Genomic DNA, 12573 nt, shown 5'->3' with positions numbered 1-12573 from the left:
CAGGAGGACCCCCACAGTCCTGCACAAAGAACACAGATTCATGGGTTTATTTCAGATGATCAGAGGCTGTTTTTCTCTAAATAAAGTGAATGAAATGAGTTCTGCAGGTCAGGAGTCAGGATCCCTAATTTGTTGAGTTTAACACTTTAAACAGTCATCAACATATTTTCCACATTTACTTCTTTTATCCACTAAATACTGCTTCTTAACGTGCTGCATAGAGTAGAGTACCATTTATTAATCCGGAAGGAAATTAAGGTGTCTAGTAGCAAACATATACACAAGGCACTATACACAACATTGCACATATAACAGCCAAATAACTCTTATATGGCTGTTATATCATATCAGGTTCATTCAAAAGTAAAATGAGTCGTCCTACAGCAAAATGCCCCATCTTTATTTAAAGGGACAGTTCGCCTCTTTAAAGGGACAGTTCGCCTCTTCTGACATGAAGCTGTGTAACATCCCATATCAGCAGCATCATTTCTGAACATCTTCTTACCCCCTGCTGCGTCCTGTGAGCAGAGTTCCAGCCTCGTTTTGGTGTTGATGAAGGTAGTCCGGCTAGTTGGCTGGGGTTTAAACAATAAAGCGTCTTGCTTCTCAGAACAATATGCGTTCAGCAGAGTAATACATTTGCATCACAAAATGGTTCTCCAGGAAAAAGTCAGACCTCACAATCGCTTGGCCCTATTTTCTCTCCCTTGATATCAATGCGTCCAGCCACCTAGCGATAGCCGCACCTGTTACGGTGTTTGCTGCTCGGTCTGCACAGCAGGCAGTGATACGAAGGGAGAGAAAATAGGGCCAAGAGATTGTGAGGTCTGACTTTTTTCCTGGAGAACCATTTTGTGATGCAAATGTATTACTCTGTTGAACGCATATTGTTCTGAGAAGCAAAACGCTTTATTTTTTAAACCCCAGCCAACTAGCCGGACTACCTTCATCAACACCAAAACGAGGCTGGAACTCTGCTCACAGGACGCAGCAGGGGGTAAGAAGATGTTCAGAAATGATGCTGCTGATATGGGATGTTACACAGCTTCATGTCAGAAGAGGCGAACTGTCCCTTTAAAACTTCGGATTATTACTTTTGAGTGTCAGCAGCATCTTTCTGTGTGAGAAGACAGACCTACTTCATGTAAAGTCATCTATGAATACTCATCAGGTACCGCTGTATTGGTGTTGGTTGTGCAGATGTTACCCCGCTGGAACCTCTCGCCGTGACGCTTCCTAGTGAAGCTGTTCTGGGCTCCTGTGGTACGCTTAGGACTTTGTTTGAGTCGCCTTTGGTCGCTGACTGCTTGTGGTGTTTATGGACAGGAGGTTGAGGCATAGTTCTGGAGAGGATTGTGTGGTTTGGGAACCTGCAGACGATGTGGTCTGTGGACCTCTGAGCCACGGGGACACTGGAGCGGGTGGAAGCCAGGTGAGGGGGCGTGGATGAGAGTCCATCCCTACAAATCTGAGGCCATGGTTCCCAACAGAAAGAGCTGAATTGCTCCCTCTTGGTTGAGGATGGATTTTGCTTCGATCCTAGGAGTTTCAGCACCTTGTTCGCAGTTGAAGGTGGAATGGAGTGAGAGACTGACAGGCTGGTTGGGACTTTGGCGTAAGGAGGGCGTTGCACCGGCACATTGTTGGAGAGAGGAGTCATGACCCAAAGCGTTTCCTTTCATAATTACCAAATGTTTCCTTGAATTCTGCATTTTAGATTTCGTGATTTTTGGGGTTTCTATTGTTTTCTTATTTCTAGGTTTCATGGATGCTCTCTGTTTTTGTTTGAGCTCATACCTTGTATTGGCTTTTAGAATCTTGTTCTGGTCATTACTCCCAGTTATCATCGGTTTTCCTGTTTGATCCGCAGCTTCACTTAAACATCTGCCTCCACTCAATCAGCCACGACTGCAGTCACTTCGCCATTTGTTTCTCCTCAGGATATATTTCCTTTGGGTATATCAGTCTTTGTCAGGATTGCTGTCTGCATTTGGGTCCTCATCTCTCCACCACCACCAAACCCAAACCCTACGAGGTGCCCCTTTACGATCCCCTGAGCTAAACCTCCCCCTGATGAATTTAGAACTGGTTTCCCTTAAATGACCAAACAAAAGGATCACAGGGTGTATGGGGTCATAGAAAAGTCAACAGACTTTTAAAACCATATGGGCAGATAAGGATTTCCCATCTCAGTACTTTCTGAACCAATAGAGTCACTCCCGACAAAATCGTCACGCTGCATATCTTTCAGTCAGGATGGGGTGTAACTATAGCAACAAACATGGACCCATGGACCAGCTTTCTCTGGAGGACTTTCAAACGCTGCATGTGCCTGTAAAAGTGCTGACTCACCTGAGACCCCAGACGAGGCAAGGTTCCCAAAAAGTGTTCCCTCTTCTCTTGGTCAGAGCACAGCCTGTTTCAGAGTCACAGCCACAGGCTAATACAGGAGGAGATACTCTCTCTGAGTATTTCCAAAGGCAGGAGGCCAAGAACGAGTGGGACCAGCTCCTTAGATCTCAGCTGTAGGTGAACCGTGCAGGCATGTGGGTACATTCCAGGAGGAGATTCTGCTCCAAGAAACTTCTCTGTACCAACAGTGTCCTTCCCCACAGTGTCCAATACAGCAGTAGTATTACATACCAGTTTCCATGCAGCGTGAAGGCTGAGCACTTTTGTTCATCTGAGCCGCCGGCAGTGTCCCGTTAATGTCGATGACAAACGGTGTTGAACAAAACAATCCATGCATATCATCAGTCCATAATCCAAGAAAATCCAATCTGTCCAATGATTAGAATAGAATCCTTCCTTTGAGTCCAAGGGCGGGTTTTTTACTTCCATAAAAAACAAATTAAACTTAAACCAAACAAAATCAAAAGAGCACTGATGCACCATGGGGGATGTGGTTTAACGCAGGCAAAAGAAGATGAATGTCCAAAAATCAATTCTTGCTTTTTCTGATGATTTATTTCCAAACAATAAAACAAACAAAAGAACAAAGAAAACCTGCTGCTCTCTCCTTTTTCCCTGATAAAAAACCATCGGTGTGACCCAATTAGCAAAAATATTCAAAACAATATATTAGCAAATATTAGCATAATATTAGCAAAACAAATCTGATCTAAATAAAGCTCTGAAATTAATCAAATAAAGTTACTCATAATTAGCAAATTAAATTTACAACTAGAACCAAAAAAACAAAAACTAACTTTACAAATAGCTTGTACATTCATGAAGCTTAAAATGTTTAAAATATCAGGAACCAAAATAGTCCCCACGTACCTTAGTGAGAGACATTTAGACTTGAATAGTCCAGCTGCTGGTGTCCGCTTAAACATTTCATCCAAAAACTCTACGTTCTAATGTTTGGATGTAAAACTCCCAAGTTTCCTCTTTCAGAGATCAGCTATAACAATGTTATTAATCATATCAATTTAATAGAAGTAAGCAGTTTTCCTTCTGGTGGGGCAGCTTGCTGCAGCTTCCTGCTTCAGCTGCCACAGGTTTTTGTTCAGGGGTTTTTCACTGTGTTGGGCTGGTCTCCACAGTGATTCAACTCCCTCAGAGAGCTGAACAAAAACCTCCAGCTTCATCTCAACCCCCCGCAGAAGGCCAGAAAGCATCCAAAAACACAAAAACACAAACCGTGAGCTCCAGGTTCCAGTTCCATCAGCAGCTCGTTTTTACAGGAAAACTTTATATTATATAAAGTGCTTTATATTCTTTATTTATATTCCCACATCCAGCTGCTGAGGTGCTTTATCCAGCTGCTGAGGTGCTTTATCCAGCTGCTGAGGTGCTTTATCCAGCTGCTGAGGTGCTTTATCCAGCTGCTGAAGTGCTTTATCCAGCTGCTGGAGTGCTTTATATTCCCACATCCAGGTGCTGAGATGCTTTATATTCCCTTTCCATTTGCTCCTCTGCCCGGCTCTGCCCGGCTCTGCCCGGCTCTGCCCGGCTCTGCCCGGCTCTGCCCGGCTCTGCCCGGCTCTGCACGGCTCTGCACGGCTCTGCACGGCTCTGCTGGAGGTGGGTTTTGACTGTTTTCTGCCGCTCTGAGGGCGCGCAGCAGCTCAGAGGTTTTTGTACGGGGCTGTAACACCGTGATGCTCTAACATTTGGAAAGCCGATCAGCCTCACCGTGAGCCCAGCAGGTAAGAAAACACCCGCTTTGTCCGTCTGTGCAGAGAGAGTTTAGGACCTTTAAAGGCTCCGTTTGGTTTGGGGGGAAGTTTTTGTGTTTTAAGACTTAAAACGTGAAGAATCAGTCGAGTTGTGAAGTGACGGCGAGCCGCGTGAAGCTGATCTGCGCGCACGTGCAGATTCAGTCTTTCCTAAAAATACTAAAATATTCAGAGGTTTGCATCATTCTGTCCTGCAACATGTTTGGAACGATGCGTTCAGTTCATTTAAAGCCTGAAACCAAAGCTGCAGATCCAAAGCTGGTCCTAAATACCCGTTAAAGCGCGTGCTTTGTGCGTAAAAGGCAGCTCGTGGTGCTCAAAATGAATGAAAACGATCACAGATGAAGATCTGAAAACTGAACAAAATGTGATGTTTGGAACAGAGAATAAACTAAATCCTTCCTCTGTAGAGTCCAGAGAGACTGCTGAAATAAACCGTTTAATAAAATATAAAATAAAAGCTTTAAAAGTCTGACGGCAGGTTTGAAACTTAGTCTTTGTTATTGGCAGTAAAGTTCAGACTGTTTGGAGCTTTTTTTACTGAAAATATATGCAGAAAACAGACAAAGTTTCAGTTTAAATCAATAAAAAGTGTCTGAAACGTTTTATTTTAATAATCAGAAATATCAATAAAACATAAAAAATCTTTCACATGAGGAGAGTTAAAGTTTTAATCTGTTTGAATCTGTTTTACAGCAAATTAAATTAATTATTTAGTCTGTAATTAGTTTAAATATAAAACTGATGATGACCTTATTTACTGCTAATATTTATTTGTATAATTCATGCGGCTTATTCCCTTTAGACCTTTATTCTTTTTAAAAAACAATATATTTATTTATTTATTGTTTTCTTTTTCCATCAAAAGTTGAACAAATAAAACATAAAACAACTTTTATGATATGAAGTCATCTTTTACCCTTCTGACGTTTCCCAATACGGTTAAAAGGTTAAAAAGGGCAGTTTTTGATCCATAAAGTAAATATATTGATCCGTAAAATAAAGATATTGTTCCATAAATCTCTCTTTTAGCACAAAGAAAAACTGGATCTGTTCACTTCTGTGACCTTTTTGGTAAATCCTAAAATAAACTGGGATATCCTCACAGATACTTTCTTCCATTACTTTGTACATAAAGCTGGGATATTACCATTGAACACATTAACCGGTTAAACGGTGACACTCAGTCGGGTTTGAACTGATTTAACTGGTTGTTCAGATCATGCATCCAGTTTATCATCAGAACATTAAAACTGGCCTCAGTCAGCGTTTCCTCTGAGCTTCAGTGTGAGGGATTAGTTCAAATGTTATATTTGGGATATTCTAATGGAATTCATGATTATTTAATGTAATTATTGTATTTGCATCGTATAAACAGGCTGTTTGGTGAAAACAAATCAAAGTGTTGTATTTTTACGTTTGTCAGAGAAAGTCATGATGATTCAAATGATTTTATTATTAAAATGTTAAAGATTATACAAAAACACAGCTTCTCTGAAGTCCTTAAAATATAGAAAATAAAGTTAACCTGCACACTGAAAAAAACAACTCATAAGATTTACTTAAAAAGCCTTTGTAAGTATTTGCACTCAAATGATTTAAGTAATATTCAATGCTGCAATATCAAGTAAATTTTACTTACCATAAAACACAACAGTTTTGAAGATATTAAGTAACATTTACTTAATTACATCTAAGTTATATTTATTTAAACAAATTAAGTAAAGTCTACTTGTTTTTCATAGGCAGGAACATCATTTTACTCAAAATGTTAAGTACATTTTATATTTCTGTAGTATTTGCTGTTATGAAGTAACTTAATAGATTTTAACGACACACTTTCAGAGTAAAGTTTATGTAGTATTTCTAGGTTTATGTACATACAGCTATTAAACATTTAAATTGTATGAGGAAACCTAAGTAAAACTTACTCTTCCCCCATAATTCATGTGTTACGTTAATAAAATGTTTAATTTGACTTAAGAAGCTCGAGTTCTTCCTGAATCTTAAAAATACAAGGTAGAGATTATTACTCTAATAGAGTTGACTTTTTTCAGTGCAGAACAAAGGACACGCCTGCAGGCATCGTGTCCATCACAAACTAAAACCTTAAAGTTTGACCGAGTGAATATAAGTTAACACAAAGGTTGAATGTTTTCTGCACTAATGAGTTTAAAACCGGTCTGATCCACTGCCTCAGAGAGCTGAAGGAATGTGTTGAACGCCTGGAAACTTCTGGATTATCTCCCAAACACCAGCTGATTTTCACCATAAATCAGAGGAATGTTTCAGTCCAGCACCGTGACGGTGAGCCGAAGGGCAGAAGTTAAAGGAAGCTGACGCAGAATCAGCCGGAAACACGATGAAGACTTTTTTATGACAGAAAAAGCACAGAAAATCTGTCACAGCCGGCCTGAAACTGCAGCTCAGCTTCTCAGAGCTCTGAAACGGGATATTTGTGACAGTTTCATGTGATCGTTTAAATGTGATCACATGACTGATCGATCAGTAGCTCCATAAAAGCTGATCTTTGGTCATTAATCAGCAGAATTTCCAATAAATCAGTTAAATCGTGAGATCTCCATGGTAACACAGTCTGATTTAACCCTTTGTTTGGTCTTAACATTGTGTTTACTCCCCTTTGTCCTACGGGTCAGAAATGAGCCGCCCTACCAAAGCCCCAAAATAAAGCAACTTAATTGAATTTTAAATCCAAAATCTATTTTGTATGATGAAACCACCTGTTATTTATCTATTCAACTCAATTCAATACATTTTTTATCATGTATTTTTTGTTACACAATACAAAAAGACAATCAGCAGCTTTCAGGATTACACTTTTTTTTTTTACTGTCAGCTGGACCAACAGTTTTCTTGTTTTCTCAGTTTTCTTTTACATAATAAAGGTTTATTATTGCTATTATATAAATGTGAAGTAATTACTTCTGAATTAATTATATTGAAAGGGAAAAAAAACAGTGAACTTTTTTCTGCTGTTTAAATGTTTTTATAATTCACGGGTCAAAAATGACCCATAAGACAATCTTTGTACCCTAGTGGTGTACAGCCCACATGGAGACATAAACAAAAATAAAGTGTGACTTTTTCTAATGATGGGGTCCCTTTAGGAAAAGTCAGAACATTTCAAGTTGGAAAAAGATAGTTTAAGGTGTTTTTTCTGCAGCTAAACATGGTGGTGGCTCACTTTTGACCCGCAGGACAACAGGAGGGTTACACAAACGTCTAAATTACAGGAAATGAATCGCGTTGGATCAGCTGGAAACATTTCGACCGTTTTAAATGAAAGTTTCAGTCTGTTGGTCACAGTTTGAGTCTTATGGTGAATCTTAGAGCACAGAGTTAAACTCAACCTTTGGTGGCGTAGTGGGTTAAGCAGGCGCGAAATGGCCGAGTAAAAGTTCCGTACCCTTCTCCATGTTTGGTGGATCCGCCGATTACTTTCTTTTCCTGTTCCGCAGCAGACTTTTACAAAATAAAAGCCTGAGAGCAACAGACTTTTACAAAATAAAAGCCTGTGAGCAACAGACTTTTACAGAATAAAAGCCTGTGAGCGACAGACTTTTACAAAATAAAAGCCTGTGAGCAACAGACTTTTACAAAATAAAAGCCTGTGAGCGACAGACTTTTACAAAATAAAAGCCTGTGAGCTACAGACTTTTACAAAATAAAAGCCTGTGAGCAACAGACTTTTTCAAAATAAAAGCCTGTGAGCGACAGACTTTTACAAAATAAAAGCCTGTGAGCAACAGACTTTTACAGAATAAAAGCCTGTGAGCAACAGACTTTTTCAAAATAAAAGCCTGTGAGCGACAGACTTTTACAAAATAAAAGCCTGTGAGCAACAGACTTTTTCAAAATAAAAGCCTGTGAGCGACAGACTTTTACAAAATAAAAGCCTGTGAGCAACAGACTTTTACAAAATAAAAGCCTGTGAGCAACAGACTTTTACAGAATAAAAGCCTGTGAGCAACAGACTTTTACAATAATAAAATAAACTAGAAAATTTCTGAAGAAATTTTGATGGGTGCCAATCTACTGCCCGCCCAATAAAATATTTTTTTAGTTTAGTTGAAATTAAGAGTCTCCTGTCACATATAAACTTTGAATAAGGTCTCTGTGATGTCGTATGGCTGAGTTATGAGCATGTTGTTCCCCCTCTCTCTGCCCCCTGCTTCCTGTCTCTCTCCAACTGTCCTATCCATTAAAGGCATAAAAAGCCCAAATATATATATATATATATATATATATATATATATATATATATATATATATATATATATAAAAAAAAATCTTTCAACCTTTGCTGGGATAAATCTGATGTCTGTTTGCTTCCGGTTGATGAGCAGATACTTCGGTCAAAGTCCCGAGCCTGTTCGTCCTGAGTCCCCTGCTGCCCCCGGGCTACCCGCCAAAGACGGCCGACCAGCTGGGCCCGGACGTCTGCCTGGCTACGGATTTCAGTTCGAAGGATGACGACATGGTTATGAACGTGAGGGGAGGTCCGACCAACATCAGCACCACCACGGCCGTCATGTCCACAGTGACCAAGTCCTACTACTTCGCCGGGTTCAGCAACAAGACCATCCACTCCTGCGAGATGAGGGGGGCGTCCACCAGCAATGAAGCCGGTACGGAGCGTCCCCTGCAGTGTTTCTGTGGTTCAACCATCAGTCTGACGTCATGCTTCTGCTCTCATATGAAATGTGTGTTCTGATGTGTGTTCTGTTTCCCCACAGATGATCTCTGCGAGGGCATTTATCCAGGTAAGGAAACACTCACCTGAAAGGAAAATGTCCCGTGGTCAGGGGGTCTGCAGATACCTTAAAACTTTAAAACTTTATTATCAAAGTTCGTAACAAAAGGTGAAAGCAGTGACGTCACAGCGTAAAAGAAGTAGATTTTATCTGAGCCGCAGCTTCCAGGATAAACATCTGAGCTTCAAACAAAAAGCTGGAATATAAAAACCAAAGTTTAAAAAGACGAGTTTTTAGGTCCCCGGACCTCAGACCCTGATCACATGATGCCCAATTGTTCTAGAAAAACGTACATTCATGGATATGTTATAGAGTGATCCAAACTGTGTCTAAATGTTCCAGATGTTTCCACTTTGCTCCAAAAAGTCCCATATTTCTACAAATTGTTCCAGAAAAACTTAAAAACGTTCCTGGATATTTAAACTTGTGACAGCAGGATAAATTAAACAGCAGCCAGCAGCTGGGTGAACAGTGAGGGAAACTCGGCTGTCAGAAGGTGTCTCAGGTTTAAAACACACCAGCTCTGCAGAGTCACATGATTCTGCAGCCTGGTGGACTTCATCCATCCGGACTCCTTCAGGGATTCACCGGGAGTTGGAAGATCAGCTCCAACGATAACGATGGTTTCTCAAACACTTCGAAGAAAAAAGGCACAAATTAGTAACAAGTGAGCCCAAAAAAAGAACCCTATTTTCCAGATAGTTTCAGGCTATTTCAGCTGGTCAGAGCTGAGCTTCGGTCAGGAACCTCGCAGTGCATGATGGGAAACGGCTTCTCTCCTTTACTGCTGGATATTTCTCATCCAGAGATCGTGATACACGAACCATCACAGGGAGTTATAAAGGGTTGTCAGTGTTGTGGAGAAAAAGGAGTCGGACGCGCCGTGGTCAGCCTCTTATGGGGAATTTATTGAACAGACCGTCACAGAGACATGTGCATTTCAGAATGCCGGAAATTCCCTTTGACCTCAGTTTGTGACAATCTTTCATACCAGAGTCTCTATTATGAGGAGAGGGAAAGCTGGCGGCTTTTTCCGGGTGGTACTGCAATCTAGGGGGCGCCAACGAATCAGTGCAGAGCACGCAGAACTCTATGGTGGTTTTATGAAATCCACCTTAGATGCAGCCATTGCTTTGGATATAATTTTTTATATTTTTTCATTTTAATTTTCCTAAAGGCAGGATAAATTATCCTTTCAATCGGCACTTGGTTTGATTTTTTAGACTCACTAGATCTTTTTAAAATACACATTTATTGTCAGTATTGCATCCCGAGTGACGTCACGCATGTGGCATCACTTTACGGCATGGTCAGTCCTAGCGCTGAGCTAGCAGAGAGGTGTTAGCTCAAATAGTTACAGATTTCAGCACAGCCCTTTTACATACTCTCTGACTAGCCTCTGGTTTAGCTTTGGTTGTTGTTAGCGGCACCAGGTTAGCACTCTGGCACAGTGGACGAGTGCCGTAAAGCAGCCGGTCGTAATCTGCCGTGCGTTCTTCAGATTCCGTTAGCTAGATGCTAGCGGATACTGACTCGCAAATGCCAGACCTGTAAGAAAACAGAAAGCTATAACTCCCAGGTTATTGTACTTTCGAAATAAATCCACATCCCTCTGTCAGAAATCACAGTATTATTTTCAGGTTTCAGCCGCTAGCGGGGACATTTTTTGAGTTATTAGCGCCAGCCCCATGGAAAATGGTCATTCTGCACTCGCTCGCCAGCGCCCCCAGAGAAAATCAACTGAACTGCAGCCAAATTTTGTATAATGGGGCGAATAGGAAGTGGAACGGCTGTCTGTAAAAGGACTGTGTTTATACCCTCCTGACTCATTCAATGCGTACGTGGCCCAAACCCAATCTCTTTTCGGCGCCTCATTTTCGCCATTATCTAGACAGAGCTCATCCTAACCTAAAACAATATGCATAAACCGGACAACAACAAGGCACACTGTGTAATTAGGACAAAGTGTCATGGCTCTGCTCTCCCACATAATCCCCCCCTGAAATCACTTATCAGTGATTTAATAAAGAAATAGTCTAATAACCTAATCTAGAAAAGAAAATCATCAGAATTATTCTAATAAATCTAAATAAACTGGGACATATTGAATAAATGAAAATACTGCAAAAAAAGGGAATATATATGTACCAAATCACATTAAATGATACTGAATTCAACAATCATTTAAATCTTTAACCACTTAATTACTCTTTCAGTACCAAAGGCCGATTAGTTATGAGTGATTAGTTATCTTTTTTATTGTTTAGTTTTTACTTCCAGCTCAGCTCTGCAGTTATTTCTTCTTCTCTAACTCTTTTCTAACTCTTCTCTAACTCTGTGCCGGGTGTTTTCCATGGATGCTGCGGGACGAAGAGGAAACTGAATCCTCCGAGCTGCTGTTTTAATCCTCCTTTCTGTTCTGATGAACGTTTAATGAAACGTTGGGGCCCGTTGGGCAGGCGGCTTGTGATAAATGGGAGCAGTTTCCTGTTTCCTCCTGCTCTCCTTTAAAGTTGATTTAGCTTGTGGCTGTTTGGACCTGCAGTTGAACCACTTCCTGTCTGTTGGGTTGATGAGTTTGGTCTGAACTCTGTTCCTCTGCCACCCAGAAAAGGCCCGGCTGAACTTCTACCTGCTGCTGATGAACTCTGTCCGAGTGGTGTTCACCAAATGTTTGGCCTTCAACACCATCCTGACCATCAGAGTGATGCTCTTCTGACCTCTGATCAGCTTCAGCTCCCCCGGGCCGCCGTCCAGGCTGCGAGGAAACCCAATCGAGTCAAAATTCACTCGTTTTTTCTTTATTTGATCAGTTAAACTGTAAATATGTTTTGGATTATTGCAGAAATGTGTCGATGAGCGGCTGAACCTCCTGTGGCTGATGTCACATGCTTTTACGTTGGCATCCCTATCAGATTATTTCTGTGTGTCACTTCTATAAGCAAGTTATTTTGTTGTAGCAGTTAAACGTCTGTTAGCTTCCATGTTGAGACGTGGCTCTTTGTTTCTAATAAACCTGTGATTCAGTATCTGTTGTGTTGTGGATGTTTGAAGAGGTTTTAAACTTTGTGAACATCGGGCCTCATGCAACACCTGTTCGTACGCACAGATTTGTTCTGAAGTCGTGCGTACGAGTGATTTAAGAGAACATTCACCAATCTTTTCGTATTTTACGTTTTCTTTCAGGTACGAACAGAATTTACAGTGATCCAGACCTGTCGGAGGAGTTTATTTAAATAGTCCGCTGTTATTCAAATCAAGTTTGCTTGACTATTGGATTGAATATTTAATTACTTTGAAGAAAACATAAATAAATATATACATTATACCCCATAATGATGCTGACATTATTCTGTTTGACTTAAATGATGCACTAATTGAAGGTTAATCTGACTGTATATAACAAGCTCAATGGGAAGCGTAACCAGCGGCTGATTTTCTACTTTTGGATGCCTTAGCACAGAGATACTCACTGTGCGGCTCCTCAAGCTTTAACTGGCGGCTCACACTCGCATAGTAGCTTATAATATATGCTAACAATAACAATACATTTTTTCAAATAACATACAGCGAATACGGCACAGTATTAGGTATTTGTATTAAGTGTTAATTAA

At 40.6% G+C, this 12573-nt stretch overlaps 1 protein-coding gene across 1 annotated transcript; it reads left to right on the top strand.

The window, feature by feature from the left end:
- Nucleotides 1–4072: 4072 nt before the first annotated feature.
- Nucleotides 4073–11988, top strand: trdc (T-cell receptor delta constant). Its single transcript, XM_075482621.1, has 4 exons — nucleotides 4073–4154; nucleotides 8552–8833; nucleotides 8942–8968; nucleotides 11569–11988. Exons 2-4 carry the CDS (start codon nucleotides 8683–8685, stop codon nucleotides 11676–11678), a joined length of 288 nt encoding a protein of 95 aa, XP_075338736.1. The 5' UTR covers nucleotides 4073–4154; nucleotides 8552–8682; the 3' UTR covers nucleotides 11679–11988.
- The last annotated feature ends 585 nt before the right edge of the window (nucleotides 11989–12573 follow it).

The sequence above is a fragment of the Odontesthes bonariensis genome, chromosome 14 (assembly GCF_027942865.1).
Source record: "Odontesthes bonariensis isolate fOdoBon6 chromosome 14, fOdoBon6.hap1, whole genome shotgun sequence".
Classification (NCBI taxonomy): Eukaryota; Metazoa; Chordata; class Actinopteri; order Atheriniformes; family Atherinopsidae; genus Odontesthes; species Odontesthes bonariensis.
This window is presented reverse-complemented; position numbering and strand designations above follow the sequence as displayed.

Bases quoted from the DNA above. Each gene is read 5' to 3' on its own strand.
- trdc (XM_075482621.1), top strand. From the start codon at position 8,683: ATGGTTATGAACGTGAGGGGAGGTCCGACCAACATCAGCACCACCACG. The intron at 8,834-8,941 runs GTACGGAGCGTC...GTTTCCCCACAG, and splicing joins GTCCACCAGCAATGAAGCCG to ATGATCTCTGCGAGGGCATT. The intron at 8,969-11,568 runs GTAAGGAAACAC...TCTGCCACCCAG, and splicing joins CTGCGAGGGCATTTATCCAG to AAAAGGCCCGGCTGAACTTC.